General features: G+C 41.2%; 1 protein-coding gene across 4 annotated transcripts in view; it reads right to left on the bottom strand.

Annotated features, from left to right (window-relative positions):
• NYAP2 (neuronal tyrosine-phosphorylated phosphoinositide-3-kinase adaptor 2) overlaps positions 1–24,639 on the bottom strand; it is a 263,289-nt gene that overhangs the window by 148,183 nt on the left and 90,467 nt on the right. For all 4 annotated transcript variants that reach the window (XM_077869001.1, XM_077869002.1, XM_077869000.1 and 1 more), the window contains one exon: positions 7,624–7,928. In XM_077869001.1, coding sequence (XP_077725127.1) covers positions 7,624–7,928 — 305 coding nt within the window. The remainder of the gene's footprint in view (positions 1–7,623; positions 7,929–24,639) is intronic.

The raw sequence follows: 24,639 nt of genomic DNA, 5'->3' as shown, positions 1-24,639 counted from the left end.
GGTCACCCGTATGCCTTGCCACACTGCCCCCTCCGTCCGCAAGCCATCAGTGGTTTGTCAGTTCCAGGGAATAGGTGGGGTGAGTACACAAGGAAATGTGACTCTCAGATACCCTCTTGGATGCCATTCCACCTACCACGCAAGATCAGGATTGTTGGGCAGCCCGGGTGGGCCAGCAGTTTAGCGCCCGTCAGCCCAAGGTGTGATCCTGGAGTCCCAGGATCAAGTCTCACATCAGGCTCCCTGCATGGAGCCTGCTTCTCCCTCTGCCTGTGTCTCTGCCTCTCTCTCTCTCTCTCTCCTCCCTCTCTCTCTCTCTCTCTCCTCTCTCTCTCTCTCTCATGAATAAATAAATAAATAAAATCTTTAAAAAAAAGATCAGTATTGTTATTCTCATTTTGTAGATGAGGAGGCTGAATGCTGCCAGCACTGATGTGACACCTCTAACACCCCTACTTCCCTAATATGGCTGAGTTCTAAAAGGAATAGTCTTAACATTTTTGTACAAGAACCTTATAAATGTCCAAGATCTGGGCTAGTCACTGAGAAGGCAAAAACAAGTATATGGCTGGCCCTGAGTGGTGCTGGCGTAGATTCCCTAACCAGAATTCTGAAGCCTGAAAGTTCGCCAACATAATAAGCACACACAACCTTCTCCTCCTCTCTCCTTAAATGCCCTCTGGTTGCTTTTGAAGCTTTATTGGTAGAAAATCAGATTTGGGCACCTTTTCAGTTGTCAGCCCTGAACAACGAAAGAACAGCAAATATTCTTTGTAGGAACAACACTTTATTAAAATGTGTTAAACTGTTTCTTCCAGAGCTAAACAACTAATTACGTGGAGGAAGCCCCCATGGTTGTCATGCCAGATTTTCTGGTTTCTAAGAAAGGATTTCATTAAGTCAGCGCTTGCTCCTTGATGTGATAGAGGAAGGCTGAGTTGCAAAGTTAGAAACCCAATTGGTGATGAGTAACATGATGGAAAGGACCACTTGTTCTGTTTGCCACCGGATCTCCATACAATTAGCAGTGCTTACAGCATTGGCTAAATAGATGGAAGACTGAAAAACAGCATAGTTAGAGATTGCGAGTCTCTTCAAGTGGTAACTGGAGAAAGGGATTTGGTTTTTTGTTTGGTTTTGTTTTTAAGGGAGAGATCTTATGATGAGTTTAGACTTTGATTCTACACATTGGTTCCATACACTTCAAGGTTTTAAGGACGGTCATGATTCTAAACAATTTCTGCAGGTACCCCAATTTCTGAATCACAGATCTGACTCCAATAAACATCTCTAGATGGGAAAATCAGAAGCCAGGAAATCTATCCCAATTCAAAAACATTTTCTCATCGTTTTGTAAAGAGGCAATCATGAAACAACATTACAAATGAAGCATTAAAAAAGACCCGAAAGAAGGAGTCGTAACAAATAGAAGTCTTAGGAAGTGGGGAGATAAGAGTGAAAGGGGTCAAGAGACACGAACTTCCATTTATAAAATAAACAAGTCCTGGGATGCAATATATGGTATGGTGACTTTAGTTAAAATATTGTATTGCATACTTGAAAGTTGCCAAGGGAATAAATCTTAAAAGTTCTCAATAGAAGAAAAAAACCTGTGACTATGTATGATGACAGATGTTAACTAGACTTATTGTGCTGATCACTTTCCTATATATACAAATATTGAATCATCATGTCGTACATCTGAAACTACTATGTTATATGTCAATTATAGCACAACTAAAAAAATAATACTTTGTATTTTCTAAAGGACTCAAAAGTGTAGAAGTGCTTGATGTTCAAGGGAACATATTTTCCTCATTATGCTAAATATTATATGAATGTCGTAATGTCATGAAAAGATTATTACACCTGGGTAATACCTCCCTGTTTATTCAGACTGTTATATAAAAAATTATAAGCCTAAGATGGACAGTGCGTGTGTGTTGGGGGAAGGCTTTCTTTTCCTCTCTTATTTGTTTTTAACATATGTGTTGCACCAAACCCAAATTTTGTTATTCAAGCCTATTAATAAGCAGTAAGCACACCTTTAAAATAGTATTAATTTATCATTGTAGAGCAATTTCTTTCTACCATGCCGCATTATGGGCATTATTCCACTCTGTTGTCATAAGGCTGTGACGGAGCCAGGCTGTGACTGAAAACCATCAATTTTCAGTCCTTTATTCTCATTCTAAAGGTAACAAAATAGTCTCATTAGATCACTTGTCCCAAGTCAAATGCCCGTTGGTTCCAAGTACAGTCTCTGCCTGCACCACACAGAGTCTCAAATGATGAGTGGGATGCTCATTTACCTGAGCAGTGGGGGTGGAGAATGCAAGCTTGCTCAGCTCCTGTTTGCTCTGGGTCATACACGAGATATGACTGGTAGGGCTTCTCGTCTTTTCCAGGTAACTCTTTTTATTTAATCCAATCTTTCCTCATACTAAGTAGCTACTACACTGAAGCAATAAAAAAAAAAGAGCAATTAAAATATTTATCACATACTTGTTGCCAGTATATCTTCTCCACTGTATAATTTTTAAAGGTGTTACTATTGTAGAAGACCCTAAAATAGAGCCATAAATGTATATTTTTAGTGTGATAGAATTACAATTTTTTAAAAACTAAATTGTACTTTCTTGGTATGTAATTTTTTGCGTGTTCATCATTAAGCTATTTTTTCCCTACTCTAAAAAGCTGTTTTGCTACAAGTCCAGTTCTTTTTTACTTTTATCCACAGGGAAGTCATAATCCCCTACTTAAATAGAAGCTGGTTACCATGGAAATCATTCTAATGCCACTGAATCAATATTTTGATTTTGCTGACATTTAATGTAAAAAGACAAGACAAAGTAAGATTCATAGAAGTCACTTTAAATCTTTGTTATAATTTTGATAGCTAGAAAAATTGTAAAGAAAACATATGCTCTGTAATGAACTCCAGTTAACTCCTGGTTATAAAGAACTGAGAATTCATAAAAGAACAATCTACATATTTATATGCTTTTGGCTTTGAGTGTACACATATATACACATGCATTTGGACTCAAGATTTTTTCCCCATCTCTGAACTGAGCCCTGATTCTCTCTTGCTATTGAAGTCATAACTTGGTAGAGGAGATTCGAATATATCCAGTTTTGCAAGTGTCTTTTTATTAAGTGTTCTGAAGAGGTGAAATTTGCATCGAGAATCACTCTTCTATAGAAGTTGACCTTTTCTGGGGCACCTGGGTGGCTCAGCGGTTGAGCATCTGCCTTTGGCTTAGGTCATGATCCCGGGGTAACTGGGATCGAGTCCCGCATCAGAATCCCCACAGAGAACCTACTTCTCTTTCTGCCTATGTCTCTGCCTCTCTCTGTGTGTCTCTCATGAATTAAAAAAAAAAAAAGTTTACATTTTCTGCACTGGATCCTAGTAGTCCATCTGGTCCACTGACCATCCTCAAACAAGTACGACCACTAAAGCATCTCATTCCATACTTAGAGCTCCTTTTGAGGAGAGATATTGAACTTGGACCTCGTGTTTAATAAGTCTCATACCGATCAAGCAGCTTTCCATGTCTCACTTAAGTCTTTGTGCTGCTCGAAATCACTGTCTCCTCTCCTGTCCTCGGAAGAAGTAAAGATAATAGAGCTATTGTCTTTTGTTTGATAAGTACGTATTTGAAATCCTAGATCTTTAGATGATGAGGGGATCTGAAAGAAATTAAGAGCTGCTCTCCCACAGGAATTAGGTATTTAAGGCATCCCAAATGACTGTTAATCAGTTCTACTTTCAAGGTAACTGAATCACCACCTAAATGTTTCTTCTATGGGACAACCCTCATGTATCTCTGCATGCTGTGAAGACCCCTGGTTCCCCCTGTCTTGAGAGGGGCTATTCTGAGGCAGGTATTTTACACTGCTTCCAGATGTTTCCAGCAGCACTGCAGTGCTTGATAACACATCCCTTACTGGCTATGTTCCTTCTCTGTTTCATCTTTCCCCTTCCTTTGAGGAGGTTCTTTTATTTCCCTTTGATTCTTCAATGTCTAGATTACGCTCAAGCCTGAATCCTATGGAGAACTGAGTTTGAAATCAGTAAACTTCTTTTGTAAATAATCTAACATCATTGGCAATGCAGTTTTTTTTTGGCAAGAAAGGTAGGAGTGGGGGGACTTCTGGAAATAAGATCAGAGCAAATAAAGGGAAATGAAAGACATTGTGTAACAACATCAGGGGAAACCTAAGAACGATATTTAGGTCTCTAGGGTCCTTCAGTGTATTAACAAGTAAATGAAACACCTAGTTTGTTTCTACAAACACCAATGTGTTACAAGTTGAAGGACATACTGATGACCTTGAATCAGGAGAGAATGGAGTCTTCTGATCTATTCTTAAGGCAGCAGAGAAAAAATAAAGAGATTTGTACAAACAGACTCACAGACATGAACACATGCATGCACGCATGCACATTTGTGTCAGTTCTATTTATTATAGCAAAATAAACTGGACCAACCTAAGTACTTATCAAGGAGAAAAATGATTCAATAAAGTGTTATGATGTACACGTCTTTTCTTAAAAATAGTGTTTCTTAGGGCAGCCCATGTGGCTCAGTGGTTTAGTGCCGCCTTCAGCCCAGGGTGTGATCCTGGAGACCTGAGATTGAGTCCCACGTCAGGATCCATGCATGGAGCCTGCTTCTCCCTCTGCCTGTGTCTCTGCTTCATTCTCTCTCTCTCTCATAAATAAATAAAATCTTAAAAAAAAAAAAAGATTTAAAAAAATAGTGTTTCTTAAATTGAACACCATGGAAAATAGTCGCAGGAAAATAGGTGAAAATAAAACATGAAACTGTATGCGTCATGATTTCAATTTTGTAAATACACATCCCTCTTATTCACATATGTACTCACATGCATATGCATATAGTCATGTTTTTACATGTATGTGTAGTAGGAGAAACAGCCTTAGTGGAGATTTTGTTTGTAGGATACATTGATTAGCTCCACCTCCAAGCATTTATTTGTATTCTTTAATGTGCCTCGAAGCTTTCATTTTTTTTTCAGTTTTAGCTGCATAGACACCAAGCTGGGGGAAATGAAATATGAGGGTGATGGAAGAGATGTGACATGAGTCATGGGCACCCCATCTCATGGGCTTGAGCCTCTGTGGAAAGATTAGACCACAATATGAAGGACTGGGGAGCCCACATGACAAAGACAGCTTCCCAGTTGAGACAAGGACCACCTCGGCTTCCACTCTCAGCTGCAAACCACCGTGACACTTGGCACCCTGGGGGCTTGGGGGAAGCCTCCTGTGGAGAATGTCAGGGACAAACAGCATGAGAGAACAATGAGGACCTGGCCCAAAGGTACTTTCAAGCTGGCACAGGGAACCTTGAACCGCTGTCTGCAGCTAACGCACAAAAATCTGAATGCGCTTGTATCAACACACACTTGAGACTGCTCTTACTGCAAGGGACTCTCAGGAGAAACCTAGACAAGCTGAAATTTCCTTACTCAAGGTAGACGAAAGGGCTGTGAGATCTCTGGTTAACCTGACCTAATTCACCCTCCTAGGCCAGCAAGGAGGAGGAGAGAGATTTGTACATTTAATAGCTGAGTTAAAATAGAGGTAAGGGTAGAGTGTAGAGATTGAGATTGAAGTAGACACCGGAATATATACACAGCGTGTGTGCCCATATTCACTGGAAGGCAGTCCACCAAAATGTCCCGAATCACCAGTCCTAAAATAATTACAATTTGCCTTCTATTTTTCTGCCTCACAATGTTCCTCTAAGAATCACATAATGCTTTTGTGACCATACAAATGATACTAATCAAAGCAAGAAAATAGAAATTTTAGACCTTTTCGAGGCCAAACCACTTCCTAATGATTTGAAGCTGTTTTTTTTTTTTTTTTTAAGATTTTATTTATTCACGAGAGACACACAGAGAGAGGCAGAGACATAGAGGGAGAAGTAGGCTCCCTGCAGGGAGCCTCACATGGGACTTGATCCCAGAACCCCAGGATCACAATCTAAGCCAAAGACAGACACTCAACCGCTGAGCCACCCAAGCATCCCTGATTTGAAGTTTTAAGGGGGTAAAAAAATACGCAACAGGATGCCTTCCCTTTCTGATGATATAAATACATCCCTCTGGGTGTCCTTCCTTGACACCTTAACAAAAGGCCTCTTGGGCCCCAGGCCTCCTGTCTGAGGGGAAGGCAGACCTGTGAGACCCAGGGGGGCAGGCAGGTGCTCAGGAGCATGCCGACCCCACAGGTGTGGGGCCAGGCATATCCTGACCCACAGGTGCGGGATCCAGGCTCATGCAGAGCCCACAGGTGTGGGGCCCAGGTGCATGCTGACTCACAGGTGCTGGGCCCAGGGGCATGCTGACCCCACAGGTGCCTGGCCCAAGCACAGCCAACCCCACAGGTGCAGGGCCCAGGCACATCCTGCCCCACAGGTGTGGGGCCCTGGGGCTCCCTGACCCCACAGGTGTGGGATCCAGGCACATGCCAACCCCACAAGTGCGGGGCCCAGGCTCATGCTGACCCCACAGGTGCGGAGCCCAGGCTCATGCCGCCCCCACAGGTGTGGGGCCCAAGCACATGCCAACCCCACAGGTGCAGGGCCCAAGCACATGCCGACCCCACAGGTGCAGGGCCCAAGCACATGCCAACCCCACAGGTGCGGGGCCCAGGGGCACACCGACCCCACAGGTGCGGGGCCCAGGGGGGCACGCTGACCCCACAGGTGCGGGGCCCAACCCATGCCATCCCCACAGGTGCGGGGCCCAGGGGCTCCCCCACCCCACAGGTGCGGGGCCCAAGCACATGCCAACCCCACAGGTGCAGGGCCCAGGGGCACGCCGACCCCACAGGTGGGGGCCCAAGCACAAGCCATCCCCACAGGTGTGGGGCCCAGGCACATCCTGCCCCACAGGTGCGGGGCCCTGGGGTTCCCCGACCCCACAGGTGTGGGATCCAGGTGCATGCCAACCCCACAGGTGTGGGGCCCAGGCTCATGCTGACCCCACAGGTGCGGGGCCCAAGCACATGCCGACCCCACAGGTGCAGGGCCCAAGCACATGTCGACCCCACAGGTGCAGGGCCCAAGCACATGCCAACCCCACAGGTGCGGGGCCCAGGGGCACACCGACCCCACAGGTGCGGGGCCCAGGGGGGCACGCCGACCCCACAGGTGCGGGGCCCAAGCACATGCCATCCCCACAGGTGCGGGGCCCAGGGGCTCCCCCACCCCACAGGTGTGCGGCCCAGGGGCTCGCCGACCCCACAGGTGCAGGGCCCAAGCACAAGCCATCCCCACAGGTGCGGGGCCCAGGGGCACGCCGACCCCACAGGTGGGGGCCCAAGCACAAGCCATCCCCACAGGTGCGGGGCCCAGGCACATCCTGCCCCACAGGTGCGGGGCCCTGGGGTTCCCCGACCCCACAGGTGTGGGATCCAGGTGCATGCCAACCCCACAGGTGTGGGGCCCAGGCTCATGCTGACCCCACAGGTGTGGGGCCCAGGCTCATGCTGACCCCACAGGTGCAGGGCCCAAGCACATGCCAACCCCACAGGTGCGGGGCCCAGGGGCTCGCCGCCCCCCAGGTCGGGGCGTGTCTTACCTTCGGGCCGCTCGGGGCCCTTGGCGCTCTTGCCGGGCGCCGCGGCGCTGTTGACGGTCTCGGAGGACGTGCTCAGCTTGGTGCTGGGGTCCCGCTTGGGCTTGGGGGGCGGCTGCCTGCGGGAGCCGCAGCTGTTGTCGTCGTCTGTGCCCCCGACCGAGTGCAGGGACTGGGACCTCACGGAGAAGCCGCCGGAGCAGGGATGGGGGAGGCGGTCCTGCGGTGCGGGCATGGTCATGAAGCCCATGCGGAAATGCTTGCCCGCGTAGCTCCCCTCGTGGCCGCGGCCCACGTCGCCCCCGATGCTGCAAGACAGAGCAGAGCCCCGCGGGAGGGTGAGGGGAGCCGGCGGAGCCCCGACCCCGACCCCGACCCCGACCCCACCCCCGACCCCGGGGGAGCTCGGATCCTGACCTGACCGGGGTGGGGAAGGAGCATCTGCATTGCCCGGCCCGGCACAGGCTGTTACTTGTGCATCGGGTCCGACGGGAGAGCGGACGTAACCTGATTATCATCATCGGAAATCCCAACACTTATTTCCAGCCACCCTAGTATCCTGGCATCCAGATACTGTCAACATAGTATTCTAAAGGAGAAGAAAGTCCCGCAGTGGCGCATGTCAGCTTCCATCGCGTTCCCTTAAGGGAAACCTTGTGGGTGCCTTAAAAAGCAAGCAGGAGGCCGGTGACAATGACTCGCCTGGGCTGTCTTTTGACACACGACTGAGGTCAAGTGGGCAGCACCTGACACTCTTCTCCACTTCCTCAAAACCATCCCTGCTCTTTACCTGGTTGATTTTTTGGGGAAAACAAGGCAAAGAGCAACAAAAGAGGTGTCATGACCAAATACAGGGGGGAGAGAAAGAGCAAGGCTGCAATTGCTGACCTCTGGGAGCTCTCCAGAAACCTTCACTGATACTAGAAACTCAGTTCTTACTAATAAGCTAGCCTCACAGAATTAAATAGCATAATAATAAATAAAGAGATACAGTGAAAGTATCATGTGATCCTGGGGTCGTTCTAAACACTTCATGGAGTAAGCAAAGTTTTTAAATGGAAGGTTCTTAGGTTTTACGGAGGAAAGTTCGATCAAACGTCTTAAAATATAAGAAATCTCAGTTCGAAGCTCAGTGACTCATATAGGAAATGACTCTTGGCCCTTTCTCTAGGTTATTAAGTAATAGTGACTCTTGGATGAAGAAAAAAAGACACGAGTGTCAATGTGAAATTTTTAGATTTTTTTTTCTAGAGTTTTCCCCATTTATGCTTATTCATCAATAGAGGAAGCAAAAAGAAACATTGTTGAAAACATCCCACTGATTTTCTTAGACAGATATGAATATTAAAAAAAGTAGCTTTGAGTATATGGATTTTGGAAGCCTGTCGAGTCTACCTTTCCAGACATAAGTTTATTTAAACTCTTTTTTTTTTTTAACCTAAATTTTTGGCTGGCTCTGCCTTTATAACATGATGAAATTCAAGCTAAGATTCTATCATTCTCTATATTGTATCTTTCATACCATTATAATGTTTGTCACAAGTTTTACATTCTAACAGGAACAATAATGGAAAATGAGTTTTTTTCTTTCCCTCTTTGGTTGAGGACATAGCAGAGTTATATGACCATAGTGGATAGAGCCAGAAAGGATTCAGCAAGAACAGGAGACTCTGATTCTGGCGTTAATTTGGACAATGACTTGCCACACAGTCAAAAATATTTGTTTATATTTATTTCCTTTTTTCTGAATATTTTGAGTGGATATTCAGACAATGAGTATACCATCTTTGCAAAATGAAATTAAGATGGCTGGAAGCTGCCTGCACTATCCTGAGCAATGAATATCCAGAAGCATGAATGAAGTCAAAGGATTTGGGTGGGTGGAGCTTTCCACATCGTGGTTGTAAGCGTCCTAAGCCTGGTCAGTGTTGCCACGTATTTTATTTTGCGTGCTTTCTTCAAGAACATCCATCAGAAAATAAATGAAGCTTACTTAAATGGAATAGTTTAGGAAAAATCATTAAGAATTTAAGGCGGAACAGAAGTGGTGGAGGAGGGGGATGGGTGTGGTGGAATGGGAAGGTTTCTCTTTAACTTGCGATGATTGTAACCTTCATCTTTCTCATAGATATTTGATTTTGTGTAACTTTGCCTTCAATCATTTTGCATCCTCATCTTTTCCTTATTTCTGTTGTCATATCACTGCACAAAGAGTGCTTTATGGATTTATTTAGACAGTCATCTCACTCCGAGTAACATAGCCTCGTGAGGGGATTTATGCATGTGTTAATGCACATAGGCATTTATGAGACAGTTACTAGGAATAATTGTATCAGCAATTTCTCTGTTACTTTTGACCTAAATAGAGCCTGAGCCTTTTTCCAGACAGATAATTAGCTCTGCTGCTTCATTTCGAAATTACATTTTTTTCAGCATAAAACAATTTCATCTAACTCTGAATGCCTTTGTTCATATATGTCCATGCACACGCACACACACAGATACACACGCACACACTCACACACTTCTTCCAAAGAGAAATTCAATGCATACTTCAAACAATAGTAGGTCTGAGTTGCTAGTTTTATATGACCAGGCTATGAATGCAGGACAAAGGGATGGGACTAAAATAAATTGGATACAAAGGCCATTGTCCAAGGGTAAGCAATAAAGGTAATGGTACCTCTAAGTTCAAGAGACCAGTAAAGATGATTAGCTTACAGCAAATTGAAGATTGTGGAATATAATATACAACTAATTCCTGAATTTATTGTAAGAACTTGTGGGGCTTTAAAAATATGCAGATTCCAGAACCCACACTAAAGACAACTACCGAATCACATCTGTGGAGTCAAGACCTCTGTATGTGCAGCCAGTGAGTTGTGTTTTTAAAGACCGTATCCAGATGTTTCTGAGATAGTCAATCCAGAGACCTCCCAGAAACATTAAGAACAATAGTTAGAGCCATTAATGAGCAGACATCTGTTATTTAGGAATAGCCAGGGAAACACAAATATCAGAAAGTGGGACAAAGGAGACTTGCTAGCAACCAGCAAAATATCACAAATACCAAAATGCACAATTTACTAGCCAGATCCATATAGTAACAAACAATCCCTGATTCTTAGTGCTTTACAACAACAAAGGTTTATTTCTTGCATGCATTAATTGGGTTGGCTGTGCTTTAGCCATGGCTCTGATCTACAGGCCTCCTTCATGGTAGGAGCTAGGCCCTCCTGGGATATATTCTTGTGGCAGAGAGAAAAGGACTCACTGAACCACATAGTGTCTCTTAAAGATTCTGCTCAGACATGACATATAATTTTTCATTCATATCCCATTGGCTAAAACCAGGCTTATGGCCAAACTTGATATCAGTGGGTAGGGATAGATTTTCCTCCAACAGGAAATTGCCACATGTTACATGAGAATATATGAGGATGCATGATCCTCTACAAATACTGGTACAGCAGCTATGGTGTATGCCACTGAGATTTCCCTTCAAACAAGAACTTGTCATGAGGAATGAAGTTAGCCAACAATCAATGACCCAGTGGTCATTATGGGCAATTTATATTTTCTGTCTCTATAATTCTGGGCTCTACATGGTTAGAGATCCTAGTCCCCAAAGGGGGCATACTCTTTCTAGAAGACATAGGAAGTGTTCCATTGAGCAACAAGCCATAGCTGCCTCCTGGGTAATTTGAACTCCCTTTGTAATGGCCAGCAGGCCAGAAGACAAGTCTCCATTGTGGAACAACTCTTTGATCCCGATTAGCAGGCGGAGCAAGGCTGCTGTCACATGTTGGGGCAGAAAGAAAAATGTGTGGAACTGCTTTTGATATTCCCTTGCCCAATTGTGATTTTAAAATTGCAGTCCCTCGCAGCAATCCTGGCCCAAGAAGGATTTGGATACCAGGGGCTCCAACCTCCCATGGGAGGGATTAGTCTCACTGCCTGTAAGCCACTGAGACCAGCAGAGCTGTTAACCAACTGTGACAGTGAGGTAAATTTAGAACAAATGGTGGAGGGGGGCAGAGACTGAGTATCAGTTGCAGCCCCCATATGAACTGCACTGCTGAGAGCTATAGTTTATCGTTCTAACTGTTCCCTTGTAAGATTCCCCTGGGGAAAAGACCTGAGGGAGCCATGAAACAGCTGTCTCCCAAACCTATAAGAGAAGAATGTCTGCTGAGGAAATGGGGGGGGGGGCGTTTGTGACAGCCATGAAGACATATAGCTCTGATCTTCCTCAAGAGAAACTTCTCTAAGGACAGCAGGTGATAGCCAACAATGACAAAGTCTTCAAATCTGCAGCAGCATTTTAGTCAAGGTCACTCGGTCCTAGAAAGCTCTTCACCAGTAGCTAAGCATGATGTGGTTTGGGACCTGGCTATTTCTGCCCAGTGTGGGAGTCCTTTCTGGGCAGTCTTGGTGTCTTCCCCTATTGGGCTGGCCATGCATTTCCCACAGCTACACCATGGTAGGAAGCTATTCTTAGCCCACTACTTCTCCTTTATCAGATGTCCTGTTGCATCATGACCTGAGTCCTACCCTGCCTATTCCAGCTCCCTCCCCATTGTCCTATGCATCCTTCTTGATAGATCTTTCATATTTTTTTGTTGTTGTTGTTGAGAGAGAGAGAGAGGTTGTGTGCACACACCAATGGGGGGGAGGGGCAGAGGGAGAGAGAGAGAATCTTAAGCAGGCTCCATGTCCAGCACAAAGCCCAACACAGGGCTGTATCTCACAACCCAGACATCATGACCTGACCCGAAATCAAGAGCCAGACACTTAACCAATTAACCCACTCAGATTCCCCTAAATCTCTCACATTTCTAACCCCATCGAGCTTGGTTTCTGCCATCTAGAGGGCGTGAACTGACTCACATGGGAATAATCATACAACCAAATGAAACTCGGAAGCCAAAGAAGAGGGAAGAGAAAGCCTACAAATAAATGTGGGACCACAGAAATAATAAATGCCTAGGAAAATAGGGCATGCTCTTGTTTCAGACCAAGCATTTCAATGGTGGTTGAGGAGGTAGGATCAACTCCACTGCAGGAATACTTGGCTGGAAGTGAAAGTTACGTGGGCTGAAGAAAACAGAATCTTTTTGCAATAAAACTCTAACACTCAAGATAGATGAAGCCTGACACATCTCATGTTATAAAAATAAAAATAAGTTTCATAATCCTGAATTTAAACAAGTATGCTTTTTCTCACACAATGAAGACAATGTTGCAAGATCTAGTTGTAGATTAGGTTTTCCAATATAAAACAAACAAACCCAAAGTATTGCTTCTATCAAAGGAGATTATTTCCCAGAAGTAACTGATAAAATATTTGTAAACCTCCTCTCCCAAACAAAATATTGGCCTGGGCATCTGTGCTCTGGAGTCATTGAATTATGAGCTCCCTCCCCAGTTCCATCATTCAGCAACCAAACAATAGTAGCGATTGATCCCCAAGACCATTTCCCTGTTAAACAGTCGTACTGGCCTCATGGGTTGCTACATTGCTACCAAGTTTACCTGAGATACTGCATATGAAGCTCTTAGCACAGAGTCTGACATAAAATGCAGCTCAATGATTTTAGCTTTAAAATTCCCACTTTTAAATCCTGTCCTCCTGAATTTCATCATTTGCCTGGTAAGATTGTGTTTTTAAAGGGTGGTATAAGATACCATGTAACCTCAAGAAACTGCACACAAAGTCAAAACAAATTCCTGCATTCAACTCAAGGAACCAAGATAATCTAGACAAATAGGGTCCTCATGCTCTCTTAACTTCCCTCAATACTTGCTTCAGTTTTTCAAAGCACCTGTTGATCATGACAGACAAATATATAAAACAAGAACTTCAAAACTGCTTTGACAATGCTATTCGACAGAGATTTTTATTTGTCTGGCTGTCTTCTTGAAAATCCATCAGCATTAATGTTTTGCGTCTCCTTCTGAGAACTGTCACCTTTCAGAGATGAAAAACACAACCCCTGAGAAGGGCGAGCTAGCAAGGTGAGATGTCAACTCTCAAAGTGACAGAGGCATTGCTTCTGTGTGTGATGTTGAAGCCAACATGCCAATATTTCTTAAGAACCATTGAAAAATAACTGAATTCCAATCCATATATATGTGCATATATATCTCGTCTTTCAAGTGTATCTAGGAATTTGAAATACAGACTGAAAGTCACTTAGGAGTTTGTTGCTTGGGTTTTTTTTTCTGAAACAATGCTGTGAAGCTGAGCTGAAACTCCATCGCTAACACTGATGTGTAATCTAGTATATTCTTCAAGAAGGTGTATTTATCTGGTATCTGGAAAGAGGCACTTTCAACCATGAAATAAATGGGGAGAAATCTGAGAGAGGAATGGAGGCAACAGCTGTAAAGGAAATAATAAAATTTGCCAGTGGGCAAGTTGACTACCATCATCTGCTAGTTATTCATGTCAGGCATTCTACGATAAATGAGTACAAGGATATTAATATTTGGACTTTCTTCATTAAAATTATTACCTAAAAAGTTTGTATTTGATCCTGCCCCCCTCTTGCCTTCTCTTCAGACACACATCAAGGCCACACCCCAAAGACTCCATGCTGCCCACCCCACAGAGGGGCTCCTGCTCCAGAACTCCATCCTTTTTCTCTTCCAACATTGGCCTCTTCCAGGTATCATCTCCAGCTAAAACAATGTATGTACAAGAAAATTGGATGTTAAAATAAGCCAAGAGGTTAATGTGTTACACCTTTTTCTATTTTGATGGGTAAAACACCTCAGCCAAAATCAGATTCTGAGAAGCATCATTAATTATATTTTTGGTGGATGGGACTCATTCCAGTCACATTGCACTCTTAGGAGGACACAGGGCTGTTCACATTCACTCACCTGGAGCTTCCTGAGGGCAGATATTTTGCGTTCTTGCTCCTTGCTATAGTTACTAGCCACACTGTAAGTGCTCAAACATGTTTATTTTGCGAAGGAAAAATGAATAAAGGAAATAAGTCCACTGTGAAGATAGATAGAGGGCTTAGTTAGGGAACTTTGTGGAGTTTTGTCATCTGTGCTCCCCAGGGATCCATTCTCCCAACTCCTGGCAATGGAAAGTCCAAAGTGAACCAGTAGAATGCAACAGTTATTCTATAAATGCTATTGGCTAACTTACATCAGAAGATGCAATGATGTCATTGGAGAGCAGGAGCTGACTATATCGTACTTATTTCTATCTTGAAAATACTCCTTCTAGGGATGCCTGAGTGGCTCAGTGGTTGAGCATCTGCCTTTGGCTCAGGGCATGATCCCAGGTATTGGGATCGAGTCCCACATCAAGCTTCTTGTAGGGAGCCTGCTTCTCCCTCTGCCTATGTCTCTGCCTCTCTTTCTCTGTCTCTCATGGATAAATAAATAAAATCTTTTAAGAAAAGAAGAAAGAAAATATTCTTTCTATTTAACAGTATAAGTGGGAGTAATTAACCACCTTATATGTTTGCCATATATATATAATATAAATATAAAAACATATATAAATATAATATATATAAATATATATATTTTAACCACGTAGTATGCTTTGATGTGGAAACTTAACTCCAGTAAAGTTAAACTGTGTTCATATTTTCTTTCAAATTGTTCACTCACCATCACCCTTAATGTCTTTGAGTCTCACTTGCTCATTCAAAAACCATAATCTGTGGATGTCTTGCCTTAGGCTCAAACATTTATTCTCAGCACTTCATATCCTCAGTGATACCTATTTTCTATCTTTGTGCCCCCAATATCTTAACTCTCTTAGATTTTTTTTAGAGCCTTAATTTCTTATGTCTGGCTATTTATTGATGCATCTTGGATTTTTTAAAAATAATTTATTTATTTACTTATTCATGAGAGACACACGGGGTGGGGGGGGAGGTAGAGACACAGGCAGAGGGAGAAGCAGGCTCCATGCAGGGAGCCCAATGTGGGACTCGATCCCAGGTCTCCAGGATCATGCCCTGGGTTGAAGGCAGGCGCTAAACCACTGAGCCACCCGGGCTGCCCTGCGTCTTGGATCTTAAGGTCAAGTGTTAAAGATGGAATCTTTACACTTTTGTTAACTGCTATGGTAAACTATTATAGAAAACCAAAGCAAACTAAAACAGAAAAAAAAAAAAAAAAACCCTGCCCAAAGAGATGGCATGCAATTTCTGTTAGTTCCCCATGTTTTAGACTTAAAGTTGATATTCTTAAGCATCAACTGTTATTTCTCCTTGCTAGACTATTTCAACTCTCCCCCAAATTTGATAACTTCGGAAAGAATATGAGACATGTAATCAACCAGTGACCAGCTCTCTCATTTGAGGTAGGAGACACATACTTTCTGAGCCTCATTACCTTTATCTTTGTAATGGTAGAAATACTCTCCAGGGTTGTTATGAGAAATTAATATGATATAAAAATTCCAAAGTCACCTAGCAATGTGGTCAGGACAAGTAGAAGCTAGGCAAATAATTACCTTCCCTACCTTCCTGGTTTGCCAGGCAACTCTGTATCAGTTTTTATCTTTCTGAGCCCAGATATAAAATTGTCATCTTAATGATCAGTTTCCACCCCATTGCACCATAAAGGAGAATACGCTCTAACAATATCAATGCAATTTGCTTATTTCTCGTAAGTGGGCTTTGATAGTAATTGTCAGACAATATACCTCTAACTCCAGATTAGGGAGGAAAAAAAGAAATTTGCTCAAATGTGAAGGAAAAAGAACAAAAATATTTTTTTCTGCCATAATTATTGGTTGGGTATAATATAGAGTTTGGCAAATTTATTGGATGCATTTATGGTTATTTGTGGCAAAACCTCATGAAAATTTAAGATTTTTATGAAAGTTAGGGTCTTGGGTAACCATGGCCAGATAGTTATGCTTGAAAACCAAACATGACATTTTTTTTAATCACAAGGTACTTCTTGCCAAGAGTTTGAGGTTGATATTGCTGCCTATTAATCTGATGCTTAGTCATAACGATAAAGTACATAATATAATAATAAATTAATAATGATTTAAAAATAAAAATATAAAAATGAAGTTGAAGCAAGGAATAGAAAGATTTTTTTAAACCTTTTTCAAAGTTATAATACTTATTAGAGAGTAGGTATAGAACATTCTATGGAACATCTTTCAGAGTCTTATTTTTACTTAAGACATGACAACTGCTTTTAAGATTAACATATGTTATTATCTACGGCACTTCGGAATTTAAAATTAAAATATTTCTTATGTCTGTACATAAATAAGACGTCTTTACTCCTTAAAGTGTCATGGCTTGAAAAAGAGAGGGTACATGGAAAATTCAAATCAAATCATGATATTCAGATTCAACTTAGAACATTGGTTTACAGAACTTCACATCGTGGGAGATCTTTTCCAAAAATTCAACCAAAGACGGGGAGGTTCTAGAAAATATATTTTATTTGTGTCTTCAAAACTGACATAAGCTTTGAATGTGGTTTGAGAACATGCCAAGTTTTTACAAATGAGTTTAGCTAACCATATGTGGCTCATTTTTTCAACCTGGAACTGGAAGCTAGAAATACAGAATTTAACATTTAATGGCCTTGAAACCCTTGAGTAGAAGGGGCTCACTTAATGCCAGTTTAAAGTATCATAATTGGTTTGACTTTCTAAAGGTGTAATTTTTACAGGGGAGACACAACTCTGTGTTGCGGCATTTAATTCATCTCCTCACTATTTGTTCAAAAAGTACTTGAGTACCTACTTGTCGGCAGTGATCTAAACAGAGTGTTCAGTGTCCTTAGGGAAGCACGGGCTTCTGAAGCAGCATGATTTCAGCACCATGTGGTCAGATGTGCTCTTGGAGGAAGTACAGGGCAAGGGCAATGGAAGAAGTCGTGAGGCCCTAACCACGACGGAGGGGCTGGGAAGTCCCATGGGAGGAAGTGGCTTTTCAGCTGATAAAGAGCATGAGTAAAACTTAATCAGAAAATGGAGAGAAAGGAGAAGAGAATTTGTGTGCTGTCACTGGGGATGTAGAGAAACTGAAAAATTAGAGAGGTGTTTGGATAGAATTTGATTGAAGCTGTTGGTTTCACACATTCAAAGGCTAGAATGATGCCTGGCTCAAAGAGGCAAATCAATAAATATTTATTAAATAAATGGAGAAATACATGATTGGAAAAGTTTGAGAGTAACTTCTAGGTTTTTTACGCACCAGGATGGATGAGAGTGTTTTAATGATATCCTGTACTATTTCCCCCTTTCCTTGAATTTCCATTTTCTTAATTTATGATGGAGAAAGGAAAAACCTGTGAATGCTCAAACACTATTAATTCTTGTCCTTGCTATAAGAGTTAATAATTTGAATTCAGGGATCAGCTTAATCCTCTCCTCTCCATCTCCACTAGCCTGCTTTGGTTTAGATGCTCATCATTTCCTGGCTAAATTAATGCAATTGCTTCTTAGCTGATCTTTTTCCACGGTGCTGCCAGATTATCCTTGTAAATGCAGATTTGCTCATGTCACTCCCTAAATTAAAACTCTTTGATAGCTTTTCCATTTCTTCAGACTAAAAATGCAAACTTTCATGTAACAGTCAAGGTCTTTCAAAATTCGGATCTTAATGCCAAGTATCATCTGCAACATTTTCCCTACTTGATTTTAAGATTCTTCTAATACAACATGTTCTCACCTTCACTTTGTTCCAGATTTGTTGATTCAAAGGTAAAGTTCAAGACCAACCACATGCCGAGTGTGGCAATGAGTCTTGAGGAGACAGACAAGTTAGATCATGACCTCAGCCACCAGTCACACTGCTCTGTCTGCCTAAACTTCTTCCTTTAGTTAAATCATGTTTTAAGACCTAATTCAGATGTGGTTTCTTTGAGGGAGACTGTCATTATCAGACAGGTGGTTTTTGTTGTTGTTTTTGTTGTCGTTGTTGTTTTAAGTTGAACTCCATGCCTCCCCTCTGGACTGTCACAGGGTTCTGTGCTTCTCCGTATCACAGCACCTCATTTATGACACTCTATAGTTGTCATCTGTGAGTTGGTCTGTGAGCCCCTTGAAGGATAGACCACAAATTATTTGCAGCAAGCAGAAAGTAGGTAGGGATAATGGAAGGGAAGGAAAGGTATGACCCATGTAAAATTGCTCGATATTTTCAGAACCTTTCTCTTCCTTAATTTTTTTGAGTTACACATTCTCAAACTATTATTGGAAGGAAAAAAGCTGAAAGGACACTGTGAGACTCAGCTATGATTATCCAATAATTATTTTCACTGTTAAAAAAAATGGAGGCTACTAATAGCTACCTGTCATATTGTTTGTAGAGAATTTGGTTGCCTGAGATAACACAGTAAAAAGCCTCCAAGATAATTTTTATTTAATAAACCCCTGGGTTATATCTAATTCTTATTTAACTTTGTAAAACATCCTGATTAACAGCCATAGCATTCTAAATTCTTATGGCCAATAGGCTCTCTGGCATGTCCACACACTTATGTTCTGGACACTGAATGGTAATTGTGTGCTTATGAGAATCAGTTACGTTTGCTGTCAAACCTGCTTATTTCAACTGTGCTTTTTGTCACAATTATCTAATTAAATATTATGTAAACCAAAGAAATATGAGTGTGAACAATTACTGAGAATTTCTGCAAGAACTCTGTTGATAAGCTATGTTGATTGCTTTGAAGATACTCAATAAAAGGTTTACTTAAAAAAAAAAAAGATGGTCTAGTAGGATATGCTGACATTAGGATAAAGCTGTTAAATCTAAAAGGACTCTGAATTGTGTTTGTTTTTCTAAATGTCTTTAAATTCTGGCTCCACTTTGAAGAAACTGAAATTACATTAAAAAGTGAAAACAATGGGCACACTTTAACCATGAAGGTTTTATGGAAGTCCAATTAGGGAAAATGCACACAAGTAAGAGATTCTATTGCAAAATTTGAAAAACAATGTGTGTTTACAAAAGAGTTGTATAGGTGCTTATGTATTTCTCTTTCTAATATTTCTTTATTTTTGACATTTTGTTTAATCAATCTCAATTATGTTCGTTCTTCTTTATTCACATTCTATAAATAAAGGAACTAGCAAAGAGCCTGGCACATAGTAGAGGCTCAGAAAGCCTCAAAAAATATTGTTTTAATTCCTCCCACATCCCCTCAAAATTATCCAAGACTCAATGATAATTGATTCAAAGGAAGTTATTTTAGAGATAGTCATTGATCAATAGAAAAACCAAATTTCCTTGAGGTACAATTGTATTCAGTCAAAAAAAAAAATAGTGCAGGACATTAATTTACTCACAGAAAATTATTTAAGCCATTGCATTCTTAAGGCTCTTTGGAAATGAAGTCTGGAAGGATAGCACCTTTTCCTAGTGGTGACAGTGTGCAAAGCAATGTTCTCAGTTGAGAAAAGAGCCAGATAACTCAAGAAAGCTGCAAATGCCATGCTCTTCAGTATCATTTCAATATTATTTTCTCTTCTGAGAGGCATATCAGTATCTGGGTACCTAGTGACTTCCCTGCCCAGATCATCATCTATGACACTGCATTAGAAACTGACATCATGGGGATCCCTGGGTGGCTCAGCAGTTTAGCGCCTGTCTTCAGCCCTGGGGTCCTGGGATCGAATCCCGCATCGGGATCCCTGCATAGAACCTGCTTCTCCCTCTGCATGTGTCTCTGCCTCTCTCTCTCTCTCTCTCTCTCATAAATAAATAAAATATTTAATTAAAAAAAGAAAGAAACTAGCATCATCACTGAAAGCTTCCAATAGTGTGTGCAAAACTAGAAAAATATACAGTCCATTTTCCAGGGGTTATATTATCTATCATTTCGGGAGAAAGGGTTGATTTGGCCCAAAGTTACTTCAGGCATGAATTTCACAGGCAGAAAAATAAGTTTTCCCTAAATCTGTAAAACTTCCAAGTCCATAACCATCAATCCATTTACTTTCTAGAAGGGAGATGATAAGATGTGCCAGGCAAAAGAGGAGAGGACTGTAATAAAAAAGTTTTCATGTCAGCTCTATCTCAAACATAAAGCATTCACACACATCCGTAACTTGCTCTTTTCCTGATCATGACATCTTAAAAGTTAATGGAATTATGGTCTAAATTTCTTGAACAAAAGGTGATCTCAAAAACTTTGTAGAAAGTACCCATAGATGCAGTGTATTTGAGCACAGTAAAATGCTACTTGCAAAATATCCTTCTCAGTTTCCAGAAAAATTTTGTGGTTTAAATAGAGTTATGGAGAAGAAGAGGAAATGCACTTCAGAAAGATCAAGAAATTCTAGACATGTATTTACAGAATATTTGTGGAAATGATCTATCAATGAATAAAAGATACAGTGCTTTTATATCTTCCATATCAGGCTAAAAACCATCCAATGTCTTTCTAAATAATATTTCTAAATTATCAGAATGCAACCGAAAGTTACCCCTATTAAAACTGAAGATCATACTCTACTTACAAATGGTACACACATCATAGTAACAGTTTCAAAGCCTCAAGACATCTTGGTTTTTGTAAATTCCCACTTAGGCCCACAGCGGCACACCACCAGGTCTGTTCATTGAGAAGTTTTGCTCTCCAAGGGGGGGGGGGGGGCTCCTTTGTCTTTCTCCTCTCCATCTTTGACATTCTCTATACCATTAACTGTACATTTTCTCTGATTTCTTGACTCAATCTCTCTCACTAGAGTTTTCAACATAAAATTCTAATTCCATAGTCTTTTTTCTCTGTCCAGATTCTTCTTGATCTTTTTTTCTTAAAGATTTTATTATTTATTTGAGAGAGAAAGAAGCACTAGCTTGGGGGAGGAGTAGAGAGAGAAAGGGAGAAGCAGTTTCCACTGAGCAGGGACCCCAATGTGGGGCTCTATCCCAGGACCCTGGGATCACAACATGAGCCAAAGGCAGATGCTTAATCTGCTGAGCCACCCAGGAGTCCCTCCTCTTGATCTCTTTAGAGCTGTCTTCACTATTCTTGACCACAGCTTCTTTATGGAATGTCCCATTTTCTTTGGCTTCCCTGAAAGAAATCATCCTTCCCTATTTTTCATCTTTCTTCTTGCTCCTACTTAGTATTTTCACGGACTTCTTGCCCCTCCTGTTTCAGTATGGGCCAAGGTTCTGTTTCTACATTTCTCCTTTCTCTGATATATATATATATATATATATATATATATATATATATATATATATAAGACTTGGATGCTCTATCCTACTTACACAATTTCTAAATCTAACATTTTATTGCTCCTGCACTCTGAGACCTATCTTTGCTCTCTTTAAAATGTTCAATAATGGGACACCTGAGTGGCTTAGTGGTGGAGTGTCTGCCTTTGGCTCAGGGCCTGATTCCAGATTCCTGGGATCGAGTCCCACATCGGGCTCCCTGCGAAGAGCCTGTTGAGCCTGTTTCTCTCTCTGCCTGTGTCTCTGCCTTTCTGTGTCTCTCATGAATAAATAAATAAAATCTTTAGAAAAATGCTCGATATTTCCAAATGAGTATTCCTTTGACACTCAAGGTCAATGTTAAACTCAGCATCATTTCCCTGTTCCCTCTATTGAAACTTAGTCTTCAATAGTATCATTAGTCTATCAGTGGTAAAGAACAAACCCTTCCAAACAATTTGATACTAAATATCTTCTTATATGTATACATTCAACTGGTCAACAAGTCCTTCCTCCTCGAACTCTGGATCTCCTGTTTTCCAACCCATATACAAGGCTCTTATTAATTTTTGGTCTTGACTACTAAGTGATATTCTTAATTGGATTCCCTATCTCAAGTTTCCTCTACACTATCATTAGCCTGAAAAAATAGTTTCAAAAAAGAAATAGCATCACCTCACTTCCCTTCTTTAGAATCTTCAGGAGTACCCAAAATAAAGTCTAGTTCCTCTGTAAGGCAATTCAGACTTTGCATGATCTTTCCAGTTTTGTCATATTACCCACTCACATAGTTCTCTCTCCTGGGGACCCTTCCTTTTCAAACTACATCTCCGCTAAAAAAGAAAAAAATGAAGTCCATCAGGGTCTAAATTGAATGTCACTTCTTCCCCAAACCTTTCATCGATATACTCTCACTTCTTAGCTTGAATTTCTTTTGTATTATTTGTCACTTTCTGCCTTACATTATAGCCATGACACACAAATATGAGATTCTGGAATTTTTAAGAAAGAGGATCAGGCTCTGTGCCTTCTTTGTTTCTCCTATAGCATCTGGTATGTTTCTGAGCAGAAACAGTAATCTGTACATGTTTCAGTATTTAAATGTAATTAAGATGTTAATTAAAAGAAATATGTAGTAAACTATTTTAGCTCATTATTTCCAGGTATATTAAAAGGTTACAAGTCTCTAGAAATTTTGCTTCATGAAAATAAGTTTGGCAGACCAAAAAAATTTTAAATAGAAGTTTGGTTTAGAAGTAAATGAAGAAATATAGTGAAACAGAGAGAATAAGGACATTTCGTTGTCCAGAAATTCCCAACTTCTAAAGTGAACTGAGCTCAAGATCCACAACTGAATAGTCAAACCCCTCCTTTTTTCTTCAGGAAGTACCTACAAAGTGGGGAAAAAATGTAATCTATGTATCTGCACAAAAAAGATACTGTAGATCACACACAGACTCACAGACATACACGGACACACACACACACACACACACACAGCACACATATGCTTTTTCCATCCTATTTAGAAGATTCTGTTTCTAGCTCTATTCCTAAACCATCCTGTGGCCACCTGGGAATTCATTTCCAATAGAGTCATCATTCACCTTTCAAATGTGGTAGTGATACCTTAACCCAAGGATCCCCCAGGATATTTATGGGATTTAAATGAGAATGTAAAACAAAGGCAGGTTATATGTTCCTGTTAAACAACAAAAATCATTTCCCAAACCTTTCTATTGGACATACCACCTTTGCAAACTGATAAAGCCAAGAACTGTACTCCTTGGTATTTTTGAAGTCCATTAAAAAAAAAAAAATGCCTGCAGTTCTAAAACCCAATCTTCTATCCCTCATTCATATAATCAAAGTGATATGTAAATGTGAATTGCTAGAGATGCTACTTAAGAACCAAATACTCATTCATGGATGCATTAGTTGCTCTAAATGGAGCAGCCAACATGCTGTGTTTATGCCCAACAGGTTGTGCATCCGCTTAATGTACCCAAATGTAATAACATGATAGATGGAAATATAGATGCTACAGACGGCCTACGTAGAGGCCAGAAGCTTGGCTCCCTATTTTCCTAGAATGACTTTCCGGGAACAACTCAATTTCCCTGATTGGTTTCCTTCAGACAAAATAATTGAATCTAATGCTCTATCAATGCAAGCACTTGAATTATTTGCTTTATGATGCAGCCCTTAGGGGCGTCAGGGTCCGGTGTTAAAATTTGCCTTTGATCAAGCCTCATCCTCTCCTACACATCTTTATTCATAACAAATTAGAAGCTATTATCACAACATATTAGCAACAGTTTTAATGCCCACAGTGCATCTTAAATAAAAAGAAACAATTTCCTCATCATAATGGGTGCAGTATCTTAGTTGGCCTCATTATAATATTTATCATCTCTTATTTGTCGCATGTGAGAGCACAATGAGCTGATGCCTTACCCTAGTGAAAGATACACACCCCTCAGGGCTTACAGTTTATTGGAGAACACATTTAAATTCAAACTCTACCTTATTAAAATAAACCTTTCTTATGCACATCTGAGAGGACTGGGAAATGTGGCTTCATGGCTGCCTTATTGAAAAGGGAGTTTCTTATTTACTGAAGAATAGTACAACCTGAAGAGTGTGTAATTAACTTAATGATTCCTTGGTAAAGTTCCCCAACTCCACCCCCATTTATAACTGTCATTTGTGGGCACTCGTTTCCATTTTCTCTTAAAGAGTTTGCCTTGAAAAATAGAAGATTTGAATCTAGATTGAAATCACAAAAAGAGATTTCATAGTAACTCACTTAGTTTAAAAAATGAAAGAGACGAAA

This window comes from Canis aureus, chromosome 24 (genome assembly GCF_053574225.1).
Source record: "Canis aureus isolate CA01 chromosome 24, VMU_Caureus_v.1.0, whole genome shotgun sequence".
Classification (NCBI taxonomy): Eukaryota; Metazoa; Chordata; class Mammalia; order Carnivora; family Canidae; genus Canis; species Canis aureus.
The sequence above is the reverse complement of the archived record's forward strand: the minus strand, read 5'-3'. Positions and strand labels throughout refer to the sequence as shown.